Below are 22,611 nucleotides of genomic sequence, written 5' to 3' on the forward strand. Positions count from 1 at the left end.
TTTAACTTATTGCCATCTGTCTTCAAAGTGTATTCTTTACGTCATGAAGAATTTAAGAAACTTATCACGGTACACATCCAATCACCACCCTTCCACCCTTTGTGCTCTTGCTGTATGTTTTGCTTCTATGTACATATGTTATAAACTCCTCATTACAATATCTTTTTTTAACTTTAAACTTGCAATAGTCTCTTAAACGTGTATATGTTTGTATTTGTAATCTTAATAGATCTTTTATATTTTCTCACACATTTTCTTATTCCAGTGTTCTCCATTCCTTCTGACATAACTAGGTCTCTTTGGTATTATTTCACTTCCCTGTGGAAAGGATTTGGATGGCATCTTGTGCTTATATCGTACATGACTTATTCAGTATCTGGCATAGGCCTGGGCATGAAGTATAAGCTTAGGAATTTTGATTTCTTCTGCAGAACATCTCCTGCATCCTAGCATTAGGAAGGACCAGCAGAAGTGGGAGTGATGTCTTAGTGGAGCAGAGAGGCATGGGGGGAAAGACATAGAGCACATAAATATAGGAACATTAGAAGAACATGAACTTTTTTTCAAGGAGTATATAACTTTATTGGGGAGATCAGATGCAAACACATTGGAGAGACAGTAGGGCAGGTAGCAGAGAAGTCTGTAATAGAGCAAGTGATGGGCTGGCCAAAAGAAGTACAGGTTCTAGGCTGGGCCGAAGATGTGTTTCTTAGAACATAGCAACTGAAAAATGATTTTCTTATAAGAAAAACCAACCTTTATGAGCATAATAGGAATGCCAAAAACAATAATGGTGGTTGGTGGGGAAGGAGGTGGGGTTAAGAGGGAAATTCTAAAGCTTCCAAACCACTGTCCTCTCAGGAAGGCTCTGAATATTTTGACCTGTTAGGACTACAGTCTCCTACTCTTTAAAGCAAGGGAGGGGGCGCTGTCAGAGTAGGTGATCATCTGGGCTTTCTTTGTTGACTCAGGCCACTTCCTGCTGCTACTGATCTCTTCTTTCATCTCTCCCTCTCCGGTACCCTCACATCTGCTGAGGTTGTTCACAGGAGGCTGGATAATCTTAGAAGAGTAAAGGAGGAAAATAAAGAATGTTTTTGGTCACTTTACAAATGAAACAACACAAACAAAGAGCAAAGGAACAGAACAGACCGGGGAAGGAATTTGTTTATGCCATCGTAGGGATTCATTCACAAAGATTCTTGCAGTTTCTGGCACTTTTGCTTTTTAAGCGCTTTTCATCTGTCAACATCCTCATTACGATCCTACATGTCATAGACCCCACAGGAACATACAGGGAGGAGACGGGGCTCTTGTTAGCTTCCCTCCCTTTACCGAGAATTAATATGAGACCCAGAGAGATTAATAGGGTTTCCCTGAGGTCTCATGTTTAGTGAGTGGTAAAACTGATGGTAGGATCTGGGTCTCCAAAGCTACATCCTTGGAACTCCCCCTTCCCCCATGACATCACAGGGATCTCACAGCACGTGAATGAAATAAACAGGCCCTCGAGTATCTTAACCCTCCCTGTTCTTTGCAGTCCCTCATCTGATTGTTCCTTGGGAAGGGGCTCTGGCATGTGATGGCTAACGCTCCTGTACAAATAAATACGTCAACCAGTCACACTTACTTACATCTTCCACTGGACCTTCACAATTTTACGTTGTTTCTGTAAGCGGTTAGTATTGTGCTATAAATCATTTCCATTTTGCATGCCCAAATTTTAATATTAGATAGTTATGTTTCTTAGTTTATCCTGAAGGGGCGAGGTGTGGAGAAGTGAGGAAGTGGGTGGGGAGGAAGGGCCATAGATTTAATTTATGGCTTTGGCAAACTCTTTCTGCTGTACCTTTCTTCTGTGTTTATACAACAACCAGTGGGGTACAGAGATAGGGATGTATCCTATTGATGAAATGCCAGGGCTTCCTTCCAAGCCAAAGACATCTCCAAATAAATGGTGTCTTCTTCTCACATTATCTTTGGTTAACTTGTTTGATTCTCTGTCAGCTTTTCCACACAGTACTGAATAGGTTGTTAGGAAAAGGTGTGTGGGTTCCCGGTGCTTGTGGTGCTTGTAGAGACAGGGCTCGTCCTTGGCTGATTTGCAGAGATAAGAACCCTTTGATTTGACAGCCCTGCTCTGGGTTGAACCCTGCTGCCTTGCCCTGGGGTATGTTCACCAAAGATGTCCATTCCTGACAAACAAAGCCCATGGCCACCTTCCTCTCCATCAGCACAGTGGAATGCCAAGCATTCTGCTTTCAGTAAATACCACAATCCTCCACTGTGAAACCTCTACCTGACCCTGGTGACTCCAAAATGCTGGCAGGGAATATCCACTGTCACTAGCAAATTGAGCCAAAGGAGGATAAATAGATCCCCTGTAAACAGAATGAATCCTGTTTAACTTTCTTAATTGATAAGACGGTACTTTTCCATTAAAAATTCTAGGCACTTGGAATTCAGCAAGTTCTTAACAATAAATATATGTGCTCAAGGTCACAGTGCACATGATACATTTTCATACTTCCTACAATAGCGAGTCCGGAATAGGGGGTTTAAATCATCCCCCGGGGAAAAGCCTGGATAGGCTCGTTCCAGGGCTCCTAGAATTGTTGGTTTCTGAAATTGCCGGTGTAAATCACAGGGGTTTTTAACAGCTTCATCGTGAGACAGGAACAGCCCAGCTTTCTGTAACCATCCTCCTTAATTTTGATGAAATAACTGGTGATGATTAGAAATTTAGAATGTGATTCTTAGAAAAAATATCACCAAATAATTCACTGACTGCAACTGGAAATAATGCCCCATTTCCATCATTAATATTATTGGTGTGCATTTGTGTGTGCCTGTGTGTGTGTATACCTTTGACTAAAGGTCAATCTTTGTGTTAAAAATAGAAAAACAAAACCCATAATTCAGAGTTCCTGTTCACTCAGCAAATGCTTTAGGAGGTTGCTGACAGGTTAAATATAGTAACCTTTTCAATCACTAATTCTTCAAGGTCTTTTCCAAGATGTCTCTCCTTGACATCCGAAGAGACAGTACATTTTAAAAACATGGTGACCAACTGAATCTGAATCTGGAGAATGCCAAAAGTATAGACCCCAAAGCCTCTCAAAGGACTACTCCAAAATGATAACAGCCTTAGAATTGGGAGAATAAACATTAAACGCAGTTTTTCACTCATCAAATATTCTATTAATGTGTTAACCACACTGAGGAAACGTTGACGCTGTAGATAAATGATGGAAGATTTAAAAACACAATGTTCATGAAGATGTGACCAGCCAATCTGATTGTAGGTGAGTGCTTATTATCTTCATGGTAATAGAGAGACAGGCAGCACTGTTAGAGAGACAAGACAGAAGAGAGGATCTAGAAGTCATAGGATCTTCATTTCTTTTGCTGCTTCCCACAGCCCACGTTCTCTGTCACCTGGTCAATTTCCTCATTTATTCATTGAGTCATGACATGTTTAGTGAGTGTCTCCAGTGGGTAGGGCATATGGGAGCACTAAGGACAAGAATACAGACCCTGTCTCCAGAGATCTCAGAATTCAAAGCCAAGCAGAAAAACCATCACAAAACGATGTGAGAAGTATATTTAAATCATATGTTTCAACTATTCAGCACATTTTTCTACCAGCATCTACTGCGTGCCAGGCACTGTGTTAGGTCCTGCAGATACGATATCAAATGAAACAAGTAAGGCCTGAGTCTTACAGGCTCAGAGATCAGATTCTCACTAATGAGTCCTAAGTGTCTGATCATGTAGCTGGGGGATCAAAGTGGGATGAATCATGAACTTAGGGATTTGGGCCAATACCAAATGTCACTTAGGGTTACACAGTCCTTTTCCCATTTGAAAAAAGAAGAAGACAGACAGATTAGGGCTTCTTCCAGTTGGGACTCTCTGCCTCAGAAGTTGATGCCACTTGTGATTTGAGTCCCCTGAGACTCTTAGGGCTGCCTGGCCCAGAAGACAGGGACTGTGCTGCTGGCCCCAAGGGCTTAATTATTAGCTGGAAGAAAAGGTGACTTAAGTTCCTTGACAGAGGAGAGCGGAAAAAACTAGGGCTTGCAATAAGCCTAGCAAATTATGGAAGAAAATGAGCCAGTGCATTGCTAAGTCAGAATCATTCCCAAAGAAGGAATGATGGCTTGGATTTCTCCCACCCCTCCCTACCCCATCCCTGTCGAACGGGTCCACAGGGGAAACATTTCCAATAGGACACTAGGATATCTGCCAAAAGAAACGTTTTCCCAGAGAGGGAGGCTGGGGATTGAGGGTCCTGTTTCACAGATCACTCTGGCTAGCAGGAGGGAGTTACTGCAGGCCGGAAGTGATTCACCATAGCCCCCAACTCTGCCACCTCTGGGAGAGAAGTGGTGTCGTCCTCCATGTCACTCGTCCAGCTCTTTGTGGTCACATCAACGTCAGTGTGAATTTGTATTAGAAAGTGTCACTTCGCCTGGGATGGAGAGATGCTTGCCTGTCTGTGGCCAGTACCACTTTTAGGCCACTCTCCTGGAAACTGTCTTACTTTTGAAGCACTTAAGAAAGGCCTCTGTTTTAAAAACTGAGTTTGAAATCTTTCTCCTTTGGTGTTTCAGTAAGCATCAAAAGAATGGGGGCTTTTTGTTTTTGTTTTTCCAATGCTCCTCTTCTAGACCACTTGGCTTTAATTCTGTTTTGTTTAAAACTTATCAAGTGGTGACTTGCTAAGATGGAGTCATATGACAGCCAAGATTAGGAGCCTTTTCTGTTCTCCAAGTGCCTTCCTCTCCCATACTTCTTTGTATTGATACTCAAATAGACTTACCTCTCAGAATCTTGGTCCCAGACTCTCTTTTCCTTTTCCTTCTCAAATATAAATCTCTATAGGAAATTGTCTCTGTGTTTAGCTTGTGAGTTTTCGATACATTCATCCAAAGGCGAAAGGATTTGAGTCAAGAGTATTTGATTTTTTGTTCTCTAGGATCTTTGCATTTTTGTCATATGCTTTCTTCCCTGACTTTCTTCTTACTTGGGAATTGCCAGCCTTACCCTGGAATTCTGTTCATTGAAACGTGTCCCTCGGTTACAGGCTTCCTAGCTTGTGGGTTTTAGTTTCTGTTTAAGATGCCATATTGCTTTTAGAAAAGTTTGGAAAAACAGGAAAAGATGAAATATATAGTATATTGTTACAAACATTTTACCTGAGACAACTTACCAGGTGTTTGGGGGAAGCAGGAGAAGGATAGCAAAGGATAAAGGGGAAACATGTTTCTTTCTCTCCTCTGCTTCCCAGGCTGGATTCAACAATGTAACCTGGCAGGTCCCTTTCCTCTTTCAAGTCCAGCCATTCTTGGGCCACCTGCTAAGTCTTCCTCCTGCTTTTCATGGGCGCCCGCCCTTGGGGCTTCCAGCCAGCCAGCTCCAGTCCCAGCCCTTACATGGAGCAGTTTCCGCTTCTCCCAGACCACACTCATCTCTCCCTTCTCTGCACCCTGGTGCACGTGTACTTTAGGCCCTCCTCATCCGCTAGTTGAAATCCGTCTCATTTGTAGAAGGAACAGGTTGCAGGGTTTCTGAGTAACCTCTGAGGGCCTATGATTTCTTTTCTTTTAAAGAGAATTACTATGCACTGGTGAATTTCACCCTTCATTTCCCAGGTAACTCCACCAATTTCTTAGGCCTTAGCAGGATCTGAGAAATAAAATGATCTAAAAATCTCCATGGGCATCACTTCTGGGAGGTCTGGCCTTGCATTAGTATAGGTCCAGCAGATGGTGACTGAAGCAGGAGCAACCACATCTGGCCTACTTCTACTCTGATACTCAGCCTTTCTGAAGACCCAGTTGGCATGGTCAATGCCTCACTTAAAAATTACCTATTTTATGAATTCTGTTTTTTCTGACCCCCACCAAGATTAGTCAAAACTGGGATTTGATCTGGGTAATGTTCGACCAGGTATGACTCCATCCCACCTTTCATTAGTGAGGTTCGCTGGGAGAATTCAGAGCCTTAGGACTTGGATTTTTGAAAACAGATTTTTAGGAGTTGACATCTATCCCCTTTCTCTGTTAGCAGTGCCTTCGTTTTAGATGGAGATTAATTTCCTAACTAGCCTGGGCAAGAAACCTATTTTGTAGGCATCGTGAGATAAATAACACCCAATCTTTACCACCATTCACCTTCCACCCACTAGCCCCCCACAAAATACTCCTGCAGACAAGAGCAAACACTGGCTCCAGGAATGTAAACGAGTAGGAATTCACTGAGGGGCTCAGGGGACGTTTCTGTGGCTGTTTGAATGCGTTCTTCATTATTTAAGCTTAAATGTGTTACTTATTTTTGTGGATAAATTTCACGATTAATACCAAAGATGAACAGTACAGGAGCCTTTAAAACTCCTGGCACTCCTTGAGTTCATGTTCAAAGAGAAACCCCAAAGCTTTCTACAAATCATTGTGTTCCAGAAAGATACATCTCTGTCATGGCTCTGAAGGATTCATTATCTAATATTTTAAGCTTTTGTAGTATGGAAATATAAGGAAGACTATTTTCCTATCTATACTCAGATTCACAGACTTTCAATCATAACAGAAATATTCAATAGCTTCTATTAAAAGTGGATCCCAAAAGATAATGTTGATTCTTCCTATCACCCACTGTACCACTTGGCACGTAGTAGGTATGCAAAAAACGTGACCCATACAAATAAAGGAGTGCCTGCAATGATTCCAACACGCTTTGCTTAATGTGTGTGAAATATTGATGACTATTTTGAACTGAGTAATGGGCAGAATTTCTGTTAGTTTTCCTTTCTTAGCACCTTGTTATGTTAAAGAGTAAATACTAAGCCTGCAGGAGTCAAAATAGGATTGTCTAGCAGGTAGAACTGAATGCTGAGCCTCTTCTCGGGCTGTTTATAAACACAAGCCCTCTGTGTCTTTTGGTTTCCCATCTGCTTAGATGCCCAGCCCACAGAAGGAGAGAGGGAAATATGGAACCAGATCAGCGCCGTCCTCCAGGATTCCGAGAGCATCCTCGCAGACCTGCAGGCTTACAAGGGCGCGGGGCCAGAGATCCGAGACGTATGCCAATAATAATACTGAGCTGACAGCACCCTTGGTGGAGAAAGGAAACCCATGCACGCACACACACAGCAAGATTAAGTAATAGCCCTAGTGTTTCCTAGCGTACTAGGAAGAACAAGGAGGGTAATGTGTCCTTAAAAAATGTGTGAATGGTCCTTTTGATTCTAGTACGCTGATCTGAGCACACAGTGCTGTAGACTGTGTAAAGTGTCAGCCATTCTCTTCTCCAGCATACATTTGATATTGCAGGACTCACATTTAAACAATAATTTGTCCCTGTGTTACTTCATATAAGGGAAACATACATATGAAATCTACGAACAACAATTGAAATAGGATTCGTAGTCTGGGTTTATATGAACTTTACAAAACTTTGTAATAATTTTGGCAGGTTCTGCTAGTATCATAAACAAGAGTCATAAAAGATCTCATTTTAAGTAGTCTGCTCGTCGGTCATCTTGAAATGACATGTGAGATTTTAAAAATAAATGCAGGGAAAACAAAACAACAAACAAAACAAAACAAATTGTCAGTGTGACTTCTGAGACTCCATAATGCCTTCAAGGCAAGAAACTTCACACTCCTTTTGTTTGAAATAATTAGTTTTGTGGAAGTATCAGCACACACACGTACTGCCACCACCATTTTCTAAAAACAAAACAAACCATAACAACAAAAACAACAAAAACACTGCTAGCGTCATAATCCTCCAGCTGCTGAAACCCAGACAAAACAGCATTTCGAAGAAACTAGCCTATTAAGAGGTTATTTTTCTACTTAGGGGTCACCGTTTAATTTAGGTAATGTAGGTACCATCACAGACCGGCAGGAATGTAATACATATTATAAAGAAAGGAAAGTACCGCAGAATCTGCATTTCCCAATGAGCACTAGCTCTACTTTGAGAAGAATCAAACGGTGATGGAGGAGGACTGAATTGCTTCCAATTAAACATGCATTTGTTTTGCATTGAAGATAAGAGAAACAAGTAAGATGACGCGGTGTCTAATTGCCGAGCCATTTACATTACGTTCAAGGGCTAAACTCGCCATCCTAATTGAGCATCTTGGACGACACTCCGATGAACTGATGTCCATTGAGGAAATACACATTAGCAAAGTACAGCAGGAATCGTATCTTTTAAACTCAAATTCTTTCTCAATCTCAAGTCGTTTTGATGGGCAGCTTACTGCTTGTTTTTAAACAGACAATTCCATAATGTTTTGGCAGGCCATTCAAAATCCCAATGACATTCAGCTTCAGGAAAAAGCGTGGAATGCAGTGTGTCCTTTGGTCGTGAGGCTAAAGAGATTTTATGAGTTTTCTATCAGGCTAGGTGAGTATGCGTTTACGGTTTTCATGTCTTACGTGTGAAATTCTGTTACGGCGTTTGAGAAAGCAGCAGGAAAGGTTCAGGGCGTTGGAAACTACCCCAGGTCCATCACTGTGCATCGTCAGAGGCCACTTGTACAAAAACACCTGCCATGTCTATTTCTGTCAATCTACTTCAGAGTTTCTTCCCCTGCATTTATTGGTGCATTTAGAGTGTCTTTACTAGTGGGTGTCCCTTTGGTTTTGTTCTCAGCTACGTCTGACTCTTAACAGGTTTACCATGTCTGATCACATTTCCGAAGGACAGAGAAAATACAGGTTACCTGCTAACCCAAAAAGAAGTTGGTTGGCTGGACTCATGTGTTAAGTTTAATATAGTAAAATACAAGAAAGACAAACATAACATTCTATCCTTAAGCTTAAAAGAATCTGTGCAGGCACAGGATGGCTTTGCAGGAGCAAGAAGAAAATCAAGTCTGGTTGACAGTAGGCTCTACGTGACCACCGATATGATACAACCCCTCCCCGAACAGTAAAGCTGTCTGAGGTTTCCCTGGTTAATATAATACATCTAGAACGAGGAAGCGTGTGGTCATGTTTTACTCTACTTCTGCCATAAGTGAGCGCCACATTTTAAGAGTTAAACAGAGAAACTGAAGTACGCTGGGGGAATAATAGCCATGATGTTGAGAGAACTTGAAGCTAAGACTCAAAGGAAATAGTTCAATGAACTGAACCAGTTTTTCAAGAAGAGGGAGCTTCTGAAGACACTCAGGTTGAAGAGGAATCGATTTCTCTGTTTCTTCCAAGTGTGTGTCTAGACCCAATGAACTGAAATCCTAAGGAGCCAACACTCAGCTCAGCAGACAGGAAAAATCCACCCATCAGAGCATTCCAAGGTCAAGCGAGCTGCCTCAGAAGACAGTTTGTTCCCACAGACAGAAAATGCTAGTGGTGTCCTTGGAAAGAAACTGTAAAAGGACTCTAGGGATGATAGAGCAGGTGCAGTGAACTCTTCTGTAAAGAGCCAGCTAATAAATATTTTAGGCTTGTGGGCCATCCTATGTTATTTGCAACCACTCAGCCCTGCCATTGCAGGACAAAAGTAGCCACAGTCAATCCCTAGGGGAATGAAAATAAAGCATGGCTGTGTTTTGATAAAACTTTATTTGCAAAAATTGACTGTGGGCCAGATTTAGCCTGTGGGCCATAGTTTTCCTACCCCTGCTCTAGAGGATTGGTTAAGTGACTTGGTACTAGGAGAAATACGTGGAAGGAAAAACTGGAAGGAAGTTTTAGAAACAGAGAAGTGGGAGCAATGAGACTCTTTTCAGGACAGTAATGGAGGTAGATATGGCAGTGGGTTTGTAGAAAAATATTCCTGGGATTTGATGAGAGTGTAAATGCAGAGAAGAGCTGGAATGACCCAGAAGCCTCTCCCTGCAAAGCAGGTTATTTACCCCACGCAATCAGGGCCACCTCATCTCATCCTGGCTTCTGAATGGCTATCTCGTGCACATGCTCCAAAGTCACCTCTTTGTGGTTTTCTAACAGTGTGAGGAATTGGGATGACAGAACATGTGAGGGTCCGGCTGAGCTCTGGGAGACATTTACAAGACTGTGTGGCCCCGGGGCTCTTCTCCAGTGGAGGCGGAGCATGGGGGGTTCCTTTTCCTCCTTACCTACCCATGTCACATCTCACACAGTTCTGGGGGGAAAGGTGGAGTGGAAAGACTCAAGCAGGTTATCTCTGAGAATGTCAACTGGGGCTTCAAATTGTGCTTTTTGAAAAGATCTCTGCGGGCCACCTCAAATATGTCTGTATCCCTTTGACTTCCAGAAAAAGCTCTTCAGAGTTTATTGGAATCTCTGACCTGTCCACCCTACACACCAACGCAACACCTGGAGCGGCAGCAGGCCCTGGCAAAGGAGTTTGCGGAAATTCTGCATTTCACCCTTCGATTTGATGAACTGAAGGTTAGGCCGCGTGCGCTTGGACAATTTAACAAATTCTTACTGAGCACCTAGGTGTCCAGGTGCCCTGCAGTGCTGTGGGGCAAGAGAGATGAGTGAGCTGTAGCTCCTTCCCTAGAGAGGCGTGTCATGTGGTGAGAATTTGAACTCCTTGTGGTCAAAGTGATTGAAGATGGTGGTTTCTACATGGAAATTCAAAATCTGCCCAATGCAACCAGAAAAAACCATTTCAAATGTCTCTTCCTCTTTGGGAACAAGTATACTTTCCCTGAAATCTAGCCTAGGGTAAAACCAGGGCATATTTTTTTATTATTATTATTTTTTTTTTTTTTTTTGCGGTACGCGGGCCTCTCACTATTGTGGCCTCTCCCGTTGCGGAGCACGGGCTCCGGACGCGCAGGCTCAGTGGCCATGGCTCACGGGCCCAGCCACTCCGCGGCATGTGGGATCTTCCCGGACCGGGGCATGAACCCGTGTCCCCTGCATCGGCAGGTGGACTCTCAACCACTGCGTCACCAGGGAAGCCCTGAGTATTTATTTTTAACCGGAAGTTGCTTTGACTCTTGGGTAACAAAGAGAAGTCCTGGTATCTGTGCGGAATCTGGTGTCCAGGCTTCTGATGCATGTTCTGCACCTGATGCTGAGAGATGACCTGCTTTCCTCCCTTCTGAATTTCAGATGAGGAACCCGGCTATTCAGAATGACTTCAGCTACTACAGAAGGACCATCAGTCGTAACCGCATCAACAACATGCATGTGAGTCCCTGGAACTCCCAGGTTGACACACGCATGCTCCAGGCATCGGGAGGGGCACAGGGAGAAGACAGAGCCTTTGTCTGTAATTCCATTTCCAGAGGACACTGTTTTGAGATGTTGACCATCTCTTTATCAACCGCATCCTCTCGTCTTCTTTTCATCAGCTAGACATTGAGAACGAAGTCAACAATGAGATGGCCAACCGAATGTCCCTCTTCTATGCAGAAGCCACGCCCATGCTGAAAACCCTCAGCAACGCCACCATGCACTTTGTCTCCGAAGTAAGCGACGTCGAGCAACGAGGTGCCTTTTGCCCGATTGCATGTAAAAGCTACTAACAGGGCTAATACCCATTTGTGTCTCCTGTTTAGAACAAAACGCTGCCAATAGAGAATACCACAGACTGCCTCAGTACGATGACGAGCGTTTGTAAAGTCATGCTGGAAACTCCGTAAGTTAAATCAGAGGTGTATTCGTGGTCAAGAGTTCACCTGTCTCTGTGATGATGGTGACGGTGGTGACAACATCTCACATGTGGGTCAGCATATTAACATCTACTTCTATATTAACTGAATTAATTTCATAAAGAATTCTGGGTGCGAGGTGTAGTATCCCCATTTTAGAGCTGAGGAAGATGAGGCGTAAATTGATTAACTGACTTCTTCCCAAAGATTGCATAGCTTGTTAGATGGCAGACTCAAACGTCAAATCAAAGATGCAGAAGTTGTATAAGGATCAAATGGAAGATTGGGTTAAATGACTGGGTATGTTATAAATATATTGGAGAAAGGATTTGAGGGAAGATATAGAACCAAGAGTGGAAGTGGTAAGGCTATTGCAAAAATGATAATGAAGATCTCTCTTTCTCTCTCTCTCTCTCTCTCTCTCTCTCTCTCGTGCATGCAACAGTTTCCTTGCACTTAAATTACTTACTAGATTTAAAAAATGGTTGAGTTTGTTGAGGTTGAGGCAGTATGGTAATGAGAAAACCTACACTCCAATGTCAGGGTTCCACTTATTCCACGTATGTCTGTAGCCCCTTTTGTGCCCATAAACAAGTGGTCTGACCTGCCTGGACCTTGGTTTCCTCATCTGCTGAGGTTCCCATAATACCATCTATGATGCAGAGAGTTTGGGAGGCCCAGAGGCATCAAGAGTGCCTTATAAAATTTGGTGCTCTGTTCAAATGTAAGGTGGTGTTAATTTCAGATAGTTCACTTATATTTAAGATTTATTCCAAGATGGAAATAGTAATCATCATCACTGTGGGGACAAACCGTAATGAAGTAGATGTTAAGAAAGCCTCTAGAATTGGCTTGAATTACCTGAATCATCAGTGACCCTGTCAAGGTAGGTGAACAAAATTCAAACTCCACAGATACTCTCAGCCCAATGAATGGTATGTAATTTCTGGAAGGTACCTTTGCCAATGTAATTCAATCTGCAGCTTGTATCTTTACAAAGGAAGTTACCCAGACTGGAGACACGGTAGCTGCTCTATAGAAATGAACTTGATTCGTTTTCTCCATAATGAAGCCGTTATTCTCTATAATCTAGGACAGCCAGAGAGACCTGCTATAAAATATTCAGGATTGATGGGCGGGGGACTTATGTACGTGACGAGCTGGCTCGCTGAGGGCAGAAGAGAATTTACTGCCCTCTAATTTACCTTGTTTTCACAATGGTCAGATAGACTCAAGGAGAATTACCATCGCTGGTTTCTTTAAGAGCTTATTAACCTGGTTCTGCACGTCTGGAATTGTTCTCCAGGGAGGATAGGAGGAGACTGAAGTAGCCATTTGTGGAGCCAGAGATGAACGTGCTCTGTCGCGGAGGTAATATCTCTGCCACTTGTCCTCTCTTCCAGGGAGTACAGGAGTAGGTTTACAAGCGAAGAAACGCTGATGTTCTGCATGAGGGTGATGGTGGGGGTCATCATCCTCTACGACCACGTCCACCCCGTGGGAGCTTTCTGCAAGACATCCAAGATCGATGTAAGAATAGTTACGAACTGTGATTTCCCAATAAGAGCTCATAAATGTTGTCAAACAGACCTTGCTTCCCTCTCTCCCTCCCCTCCACACTCCCTACCCCCCGGCCCCGGAGTGGACTCTCCCAGATGCAGGCCCCATCGTGGCAGCTCTCCTCATAGCAAGAAGTCCAGTCCTGTTCATATGTGTGCAGCAAACACATCCCACCTCAGAGACACAGAGGAATGTGGAGGTGCTGATTCCCTCAGCCTGTAGAGGAGCTGAGAGGCAAACAGTCCCCTAGCTGCAGGCTGCCCCTTCAGCTTACCCAGTGTGCCATATAAACATATATTATATGTTATATGTGTCTCATCCTAGATTACAAGGCACCGCGGTCAAATCCCACACAACGTTCCAGCTTCCTCTCCCACCATCCCTGCAGGTGGCTCTGCCTGATTCCCGTGCCTTTTCTTGTCCTTGGAATATGCTTGAGCCCTTTTCTCTGCCCAGAGTGCCCTCCCTCTTCTCTGATGGGGGGATTCTTTTAAGACACTCCTCACATGTCACCTCGTTTGGAGCACATCTCCTATGTCCCTCATGGAGCAGAGCCTTGCTTCTCCTCCGGGCCCAGAGCGCCTACCATTTTGGGTTTTCTGACTCCCTCGTGGACTCTGAGTTTGTTGACAAGGGCAGAGACCAAGATCTGTATACCTAATGTCTGCTTCATTGCCTGGCAGTGTCCTCGGTACATACAGCACGGCGCTCAATAGATACTCCATATAGCTTTTGCTGAATGAATGGATATGATTGGAAAACAAATGATTGTGGTGTGCAGGTGATTTCCTGTTGATTGTGGGATAAAACAGGCTCCTCTCAGCCCAGTGTTTGCCTGCAGTGACACCCAGTAGCGTATCCCTGTATTAATTGAAAGCCTTTTCAGTACGGAATAGGACCTCTTGGTACCGACTGATTCTGACGCGGCTCAGTCGGGGCGTGCGCACTCTATGCTCGTTCATCCGTACAGAACAGCATCTCTGATGCTCTAGTTCTGTGCAGACAGAAGGTCCATGTGCCCAGAGGGGCCGTGAATCTAAAGATTGCAAGAAAATGTATCCATTAATAATGCAACTTGGAGTACTCATTTTGAGGTTCTGGCTCCCTAGCATAGCTAGCCATGGTTCTTCAGAGAGTCTTCATTATTTTTAACGTAATTATTTCTATTTATCAAGAAAATAAATACTTACATAACTTATATTTTGGGAAAATACAGGAAATCAAAATACAGAAAATTGGGACTTCCCTGGTGCCCCAGTGGTTAAGACTCCATGCTTCTACTGCAGGGGGAGCGGGTTCGATCCCTGGTCAGGGAACTAAGACCCCGCACGCTGCACGGGGCAGGCAAAAAAAACAAACGAACCCAAAACACAGAAAATTACATTTATCAGTGGTAACCTCACCATGGACAGATGACCACCATCAATATGTATGTCACATATATATGTCCCTTCATTCTGTATAGACGTTTGTGTGTGTATATACTTAACAGATTAACACCCTGCCATAATTTCTATTTTTAGAAATAATTAAATAGATAATTAAATAATTAATTATTTAGAAAGAATTAATTTTAGAAATAAAAATAATTTCTATTTTTATGCTATAGATTAAGTATAAATAGCTCTGTTAGTAACCCGTGAATATCATTTGAATATGGATTGAATTTATTACCTAGTACTCATAGGACATTCTCATTTACCACAGTCCTTTGTTAACTTGTCACAGAGTCAGTAATTAAAAATACACTGGGTACCATTATGTCCTGTAACCCTAACCTTTAAAAAGCTTGTCCTTGCTTGTTATTTACTAAGTCTTTCTGCTGAGGCTATGAACGTTATATTAGATCTATCCCTACCCAGTCTTGATGACGTCCATTTGTTCACGTATGTCTCACTAAGAAGGTTTTCTCGTAGAAGATTGTATGTGTCTCTAGGAAAGTTTCAGGTTTACGGAGCACAACATGTACATGATGGGCCATTTTTCTTTGATGACATAAGGGTTTCTTTCCAGATACCAGTCTGCTTCTAAGCCAGCAGCTACTCGCACTGTTTTATAAATCCTTAGGGTATCCGCATCAACTGTGAAAAAGCAAATATTGAAATAGATCCTGTTACCTGCACTTACAAAGAATGTGTTCTATAGTCCAAAATGGAGGTCCTGAGCTCTAGAAACCCAGGTGAGGGAGAAACTCATTCTGCATAGAGGCAGAGGCAGAGGGTGACGTTTCAGGTGGGTCTTGAGGATTTTTACCAAATGGACAGGGAGAAGGAAGAGTACTCCAGGCGGAGGGAATCATCAGAGCAAAGTCATCGAGGCCCAGAGGGTTATGCATCATTTAGAGAACTGATGCTAATCGTGGGTGTCAGGAAAACAGGCTGGAGTGACATGACATTTTCAACTGATTTCCTTAAACTTGTATGGAATGATCCAATACAGAATCACCCCTAAACCGTGGTCCCCAGCCCAAGCCTCACCCAGAATTCCAGACATCCCCTCCTTTGGACACCTGAGGCATGGCCGGCCTCAAATCAAAGGTTATCCTTTCCCCCACAGACCTGCTTCTCCTCCTCCCGGGTTCCTGTCTCAGGTATTTCACCTTCCTCCAACTCAGTCTCAAAGCCAGAAACCTGGAATTGTCCCTCAGAACCTAGGAACTGTCTTCTTCCCTCTTCACCTTCACGCCTTCTCCATCACCGTCCTGTGACCTGGACCTCAGATGCATCCTCCCGTCTTGCCCTGACCCTCCGTGCCCACTGCTGCTCTCACACCCTCCCCCTCAGGGACTCCCACTGGCCCTCCCATCTCCAGTCGTGCTTCCTCCGATCCCTTTCAGTATGAATCACATTACTAGATTGTTTAACACCTATCACGGGTGTTTTCCACAGGTAAAGGCCCCCAACTCCCGAACATGCTGTTAAATCCACATTGAATCTGGCCCTGACTACACCTCTGGCTGCATCCTGTTATTCACACTCAAGGCTTTCATCAGCCTGAAATAGAACTCGAAATTCCCAGAGTATCCACTGCTCTTCTGCCTCTTCTCTCATCTATGGCCTCATTCCTCCTTGGGCACTTTTTACAAGAACACATATCACAGGATGATAATGAACTATTTGTCTCTCTTCTCCCACTGGACAATGAGCTCTTTCGGGAGAGGGACCAGATCTCTTCATTCTGAGCTTGACCCCATCCTGTACCTATGACAGGCATCTCTGATCGACCACGACATTCTTTCTGGATAAGCCTAAACATGCCCCCAAATGATTCTCAACCCTGGGCTTCTGGCTGCCCCCATCAATCCAACAGCGTTTATCAGGGCTTTAGGAAAAAACTTGCAACATACAAGAACATTTTTATAAGCGACCTTTATAAAAGAGGCCCTTAGTACAGTATACCCAAATCAGTGCATGAACATCTGAGCTTAAAATGAGTGATGGTGTTCTTTCCAGATTCTTCCTTCGCAAAAAAAAAAAAAAAGAAAAAATAGAAAAAATTTGTTAAGTTGTTGAGTTTACCAGTCAAACAGCTGAAGGAGGAAAAGCATTCTGGGCAGAGAGATGACATAAAACGATCAGGTTTGCAATTCATTCAGTCAGTCTCAACTGAGCACAGGCTAGAGGAGGAGCTCTCCCCTTGGCTGTGGAGTCCAAGACAAGAAAATCAAAATCAGGTCGTTGTCCCCAGAAGTCAGACACATAGAATGTTCGATTGCAGTATAATATGAAGACTGGCACAGAACCTTCTAGAAGCCCAGAGAAACAACTCACTGGCCTGAGGGGGTAGGAAGGTGTGTTGGACATTTCTGAGTTTGATTTCTATGGGAAGAAATAATGTGATATTATTATGAACAGATGTTGTGATGGACAGGTACTACGATGGAATTACTGGGGTATTAACAAACTCTCGTGCTTTCTTCTAGATGAAAGGCTGTATAAAGGTGTTGAAGGAACAGGCCCCAGACAGTGTGGAGGGGCTGCTGAACGCCCTCAGGTGAGCCTCAGCCCTGTGGGGCAGCCAACCCTTCCGAACCATTGCAAATGTAGGTGCTGTTTGGGTCCGAGGGCTAGAACGCCAGGCTTAACCCCTTTGCATCTGTTAATACATGTCATCTTCCCAACTGCCTGTTGAGGTCAGCCCCATTTTTATCATCCCCTTTTTACAGATGGAAGAAACTGAAATTTAGAGAAGTCAACTCACTTGGCAAAAGTCACACAGCAGATGTCTGAGGCAGGATCTAAACCCAGGCCTGGGTGACCCCGCAGGTCAAAGGCCTAACGCCCAGCCACAGTGCTTTGTGGTTGGTGGGGACTTGCAGAAGAAGAAGCTTCCCCGGTCTCACTTCCCCCTGCACCTGTGGTTCCCAAACCTGGGTAGCTTTTGAAAACACTGCTGCTCAGGGTCCAATCCAGGTCAAATGAGTTCGAGTCGCTGGGCTAGGGCCTCAGGCATCCATTTTGTGTTTGTGGGTTTGCTCTGAAGGTCCCTGGGTGAGTCGTACGTGCAGCTGCCAAAGCTGAGAACCCTGCTGTCCCCTGTCTGGATGCCCTTGTAGCTGGCGAGCGTTACTGACGTCTCCTCACTGCTAACGCATCATGCCCGCGCACCTGCTCTCTTCCCGAGGACACGTGCGCTTAATCCACTTCAGGGGAGGTATTCTTGTTTCTTAGCTGTGACATATCCACAGGAGTTTGCTGAATTATGACAGTCGGGACTGTAATCTGGAAAGTTTATGGTCCCTGCTGTCTCATTCATCTGGCTGATTCATCATCACCATTCGACTAATTTCCCTCAGTTCCTCTCAACTTCATGCATGTAGTCAATGTTCAGTAAGTATAAGTGAGATGGAGCAGTGATCCTCTACGCACGTACAACACACAGGTTTCCTGCTCTCATTTAATCATCACAAGTCAGAGTGATAAGATCTGTTACCCCATCTAATAAATGAAGAAACCGAGATGCACATGAAATGCATAATTACACACTGAGGCTAATCCTTTTTCATGAAGTTGCTAAGTCATCATTTCAGAAGAGATGTAGCTTTAACCCAAGAGCCTTCCAGATTCTGTGGGTAAACCGAGGTTTTCTCCATTGGTGCCCATTTCACAAAAGGCTGGCTTTCCACACTCAGTAAGAAGACTTTGGCTTCTGTTGTCTGTTTGTTTGTTTTGCTTTCCAGCATCATTCAGTCAAGCAGAGCTTCGAGAGCAGGGCACTGCGGTAGGCTGTGAGTTCCATCTGAACCTCGGCGTTTGGTGTCTCTTGTAGACACTGTGAGGAAGTCAAAGAACACAGGTTTTTGAGGCAGGCAGACCTGGATCCAAATCAGAAATCACAAACTGTTTACAAATCATACATCATTGTATTTGTCATCTGGAATGGGTCTTTTAACGTCTCCAAATCTCAGTTTGCACATCTGTAAAATGGAGGCAATAACCTGTCCTACAAAGAGTTAGTGTGAGTGGAAAACTTCCATGGAGTGCTTGGGACGCGGTCAAGATTTTATTACATGTTACTTGTCTTTTCCTTTCTTTTCATGAACTATTTCTACACCAGTTAATGTGAGGAGACCAACTATACCACTTTTCTTCAGTATATGGACCTGCCATCGTGCCCCCTTGTGGTGGCAAGGAGGACAAGTATTCCCATAAAAGGAGAAAACCCTAACAGTTTAAGTGTTGGGTAATGTTGTTATATGCAAACCCATATTTTAATATTTGTGTCTCAGCGGGGGTGGCCTAGATGGCCAAGATCCTGCGCTCAAGCACGTGAAGTCTGCCTCCCTGGAAAATGAGATCGCTTGTGTCTCCTCCGTGAAATTATTTGATTAGGTGGAAGATCTACTTGTTTAATAACCATAACATAAAACCCTTTGGAAGGAAGGATCAAATATTAAATCTCAGACTTCTCTGGGCATTGAAGTGTGGCTCTTTGTCTAAAGAACCAATGCCAAGTTTGATTTCTAAATATCAGTTATGTCTCCCAAGGTAAAGATGAGCTGGAGAGTCACGATCGAAGCTTTCTCAGAGTGCTGTTTGCACACTGACCGCCATCATTTTCTCTCCATCCAGGTTCACTACAAAACACTTGAATGATGAATCGACTTCCAAACAGATTCGAGCCATGCTTCAGTAAAGCTTTGCTCAGTGAAGAGGATCTTTGAACTGACCTCAGAAGATGTATATGTTTACATAATTTAATACAGATTGATGTTAATACTCGTGTATTTACATAACCGTTTCCTTCTTGTCCCTGAAATATATGGACCTTAATTGGTATCCCGACTGACTCAACCCAGCAGAGCATAAATTGACTGGAGAGCCTTATCTTCGATGGCTGAAAGGAAAACCGCTTCTCCAAAAGGAAAATTTTGGAGACATTGATCTTTGCTACTGGAGTTCCTCACACCTTTAACAACCAGAAATTCCTAATAGCTTGTGGTCATGTTTTAATTCTAGATGTGTAATCTCTCTGGGAAGTATAGTTATAGAAACACGAAGTATTTGATTTCCTGGGTCAGCTCAACTACAAGAAACACAGCTGTTATCCTGACAGAGAGAGAGGGATCCCAGAAAAGACAAATGCACGTGGAGACACAAAGCCAAGTGTTTGGAATTCAGCACACCCCCTCTCTTTCCTCAGCGCAGCACACGTGCAACTTTTTTGTTGCATGTATTTTATCTAGCAGCATACTCTCTTCCTGTTTTGATTTATACCCCCTAATGTTCCCTTTCCATTTTGCAAGAGGAAAAATCAGTGTGTTTGCATCAGTTCATGGGAGGGAAGCAAGGATAGATAGATGTGCTGTTGTGGATGGGTTGGTGGCTGTCGTGGAAGTGGGGCACAGGTGGGGAGGAAGGGCACCCAGGCGACAGGACAGTCATCTCTCTGCTTCAACCTTCTGTCTCCAGGGACAGGGAAATGGAGCTCTGGCTAAAATTGTGGGTAAGGTTGCTAACATTCCTGTTGTCTGTGGAGCACTGCGTACACACCCCCTCCTAATAGGAGCCCCGTCCTCTGGGGACCATCCATGTGGCAGCAGAGACCTAGACACTTAATTAGTTACCAGAAAACTAGAGGAACTTAGAGGGGAGATTTTCGTTTTCTGGTTATCTAATATTTAAATGGCAGCTCCTTTATGACCCAACTGCTAGCTTGTTGCAACGTATAAACCTGGTTTGAGTACCTGGATTAAGTCCTCGCCCTGTTGATTCACAGAGTGATCTTGGGAAATTCACTTAAGTTCTCTGTGTCTCACTTTCCTCATCTATAAAATGGGCAAATAAAACAGATAATCTCCAGTAGTCCTACAAGACTATGAGCCACTAAAAAGACTGACTCTCACATCCTTCCTTTGTAAGTAGAGTCCAGTAAGCATCACCCCACCTTGTCTTGATGCTTAGCAGTATGACAAGGGTCATTGTGTCTGCAGACAGAGCCTAGAATGGAATCTTGGAAATCTTCTATTCTGGTCTCCAAGTGGAAAAATGAGACAGAGGATGAAGTCTAACAGGATCACCCCCATGTAGGACTAGAACCCAGGATGCCTCGTTCCTGACTCCACGCCCTTTCTTTTTCACCACGTGGCCTATGCATACATACTATGGGGGTGATACTGGACGCTCTTAAATAACCCCTCGGCCTGAACCATATAATTGCCTATTTCTGATGGAAGGAAAGAGTTGCCCAGGGAATGGTAATTCCCAAAGTTGGGTCTGGTTATATCAGGGTTTGGTGTCATTCACAATGTCCCAAGGAATGAGCTGTCACACCATTACTTTCCTGACTTTGGTGGCCAGCTGGCATGCCCTTGAGTCCTCCAAGAAGAGGGGAGACATACTTTGGTTTTGTGTATGTTTCACAAAGAAATCCATTCAAGTGACAGAACAGATTACCCAGCCTGTATCTAAATGTCAGTCAACAAGGAGAGGAAAGGCCCTTTTCCTTGGAGCTTTTCCAGCTGAACAATTACAGCTGCTTGGATGAGGGTCCTCTCATCAGAACAGAAATGCACTAGATGGCTTTCAAGACCTTTCCAAACCTAGGCATTCTAAAACCCTAGAGGAAGCCAGCAATTAGGATAACACTGGGTAAACAAATTCATTAAATATTCAGCTTAAGAAATGTTCTTTTACTTGGCAGGCCCATGTTATCTTTGGGAAACAACTGTCGAGACTAGAAGTATAGATGCACTCAATGTTTGTCGTCACTGGGTTTACTTTCCTCCCATATCAGGGAAGGAGATGAAGTCTTGGAGAGGGGAAAGGACTTGCAGAGTAAATAGTTGAGCACATTTATAATTTTTAATTAGACTTTCTATCAAATGGGACCAAACATAGGGGAGAGGCTGCCGGTCTGCCCCGATTTAGCCAAACCACCTTGTTTCAAAGCCAAGATTCACTAGTACGTGGATTCTCAAACGCCCAGGACCTGAACTATTGCCTCTGACTATCAGGGGGACGGTTAACTGAATGTCTGTGATCACTAACGGGTGATGGGCCTTGGGTCCACTCCGGAGCTATTGTGGGAGACAAATTCTTTTAACAGACCGTCCACCAGGCATCAGACATCTTTGAAAAATCACAGCCTTTTGTGCTGCATGCAGATGTGTCCACAGCCTGTGAGTGGTTCAGGGGAAAGTGCTAGCCACAGTATCCATGTCCATGTTAACTATATTTCATATTTCATGTCTCATCGTTTTCAAATAAAAGTGTTTTCCATTACTCAGATATTTATTTTGGGGCAAGCAACAAGGTGAAAATTACATTTCTCAGATGCACTGCTACTTTGGCATTATAACTTTGTTCTTGGAAACCTTTTATGTGCCACTAGGAATTAGGAAAACAAAGTGACAATGAATGTTTTGAATTGTGGTGGCCCATTGGGGCTGGAGTATTAATTAACAACCAGAAAGGGAATCCTGGATACTATCCTTTAACTATTAGTTAATATCATGCTTCATCGGTGTTTGCTCCTAGCCATCACCATTGTATCCAGTTATTAATGGTAAACTGAGGTTTTTAATACATCATCACATTTAAATAACAGTAATTTCATGCTTTCTCAAAAGAAAAATGAAGCTCTCTCAATCTTGGAATCTAATGGTGCAGTAGACATCAGAAACTTCTCATTCAATCTTGTATCCCAGACAGATACAAATTTTTCTAGATGTTAATAATACACATTGGAATTTTATCTTCAAGAAACAAAAACTTTGGAACCCAATTTCCCCACTACATCTATAAAGGCTGCTGCATACACAAAGCTGTTTAAAAGTTGTTGTATATTGTTTGCTGAAGTCCCTGTAATTTTTTTTGCCTGCTTTGCCTCTTTTTGTACAGAAGTTTTGAGTGTGAAATGAAAATTAAAGTTTGGTACATATATTTAAAAATACACCTCTTTTATATGATGTTCAAGGTTAAGTGGGTAGGAAGCACATG

The 22,611-nt window shown here is 43.4% G+C and overlaps 1 protein-coding gene across 2 annotated transcripts in view; it reads left to right on the top strand.

Annotated features, from left to right (window-relative positions):
* The window catches only part of CYRIA (CYFIP related Rac1 interactor A), a 107,776-nt gene extending 85,882 nt beyond the window's left edge, over nucleotides 1-21,894 (top strand). Inside the window, exons 4-12 of one of the 2 annotated variants that reach the window (XM_019943262.3) lie at nucleotides 6,961-7,082; nucleotides 8,316-8,421; nucleotides 10,258-10,394; nucleotides 11,070-11,147; nucleotides 11,312-11,428; nucleotides 11,519-11,598; nucleotides 13,015-13,141; nucleotides 17,094-17,164; nucleotides 19,243-21,894. In XM_019943262.3, the coding sequence (XP_019798821.1) occupies nucleotides 6,961-7,082; nucleotides 8,316-8,421; nucleotides 10,258-10,394; nucleotides 11,070-11,147; nucleotides 11,312-11,428; nucleotides 11,519-11,598; nucleotides 13,015-13,141; nucleotides 17,094-17,164; nucleotides 19,243-19,306 (902 nt within the window). In that variant the 3' untranslated portion in view covers nucleotides 19,307-21,894. The remainder of the gene's footprint in view (nucleotides 1-6,960; nucleotides 7,083-8,315; nucleotides 8,422-10,257; nucleotides 10,395-11,069; nucleotides 11,148-11,311; nucleotides 11,429-11,518; nucleotides 11,599-13,014; nucleotides 13,142-17,093; nucleotides 17,165-19,242) is intronic. The other variant, XM_033837989.2, reaches the window with a different exon arrangement.
* The last annotated feature ends 717 nt before the right edge of the window (nucleotides 21,895-22,611 follow it).

The sequence above is a fragment of the Tursiops truncatus genome, chromosome 14 (assembly GCF_011762595.2).
Source record: "Tursiops truncatus isolate mTurTru1 chromosome 14, mTurTru1.mat.Y, whole genome shotgun sequence".
Classification (NCBI taxonomy): domain Eukaryota; kingdom Metazoa; phylum Chordata; class Mammalia; order Artiodactyla; family Delphinidae; genus Tursiops; species Tursiops truncatus.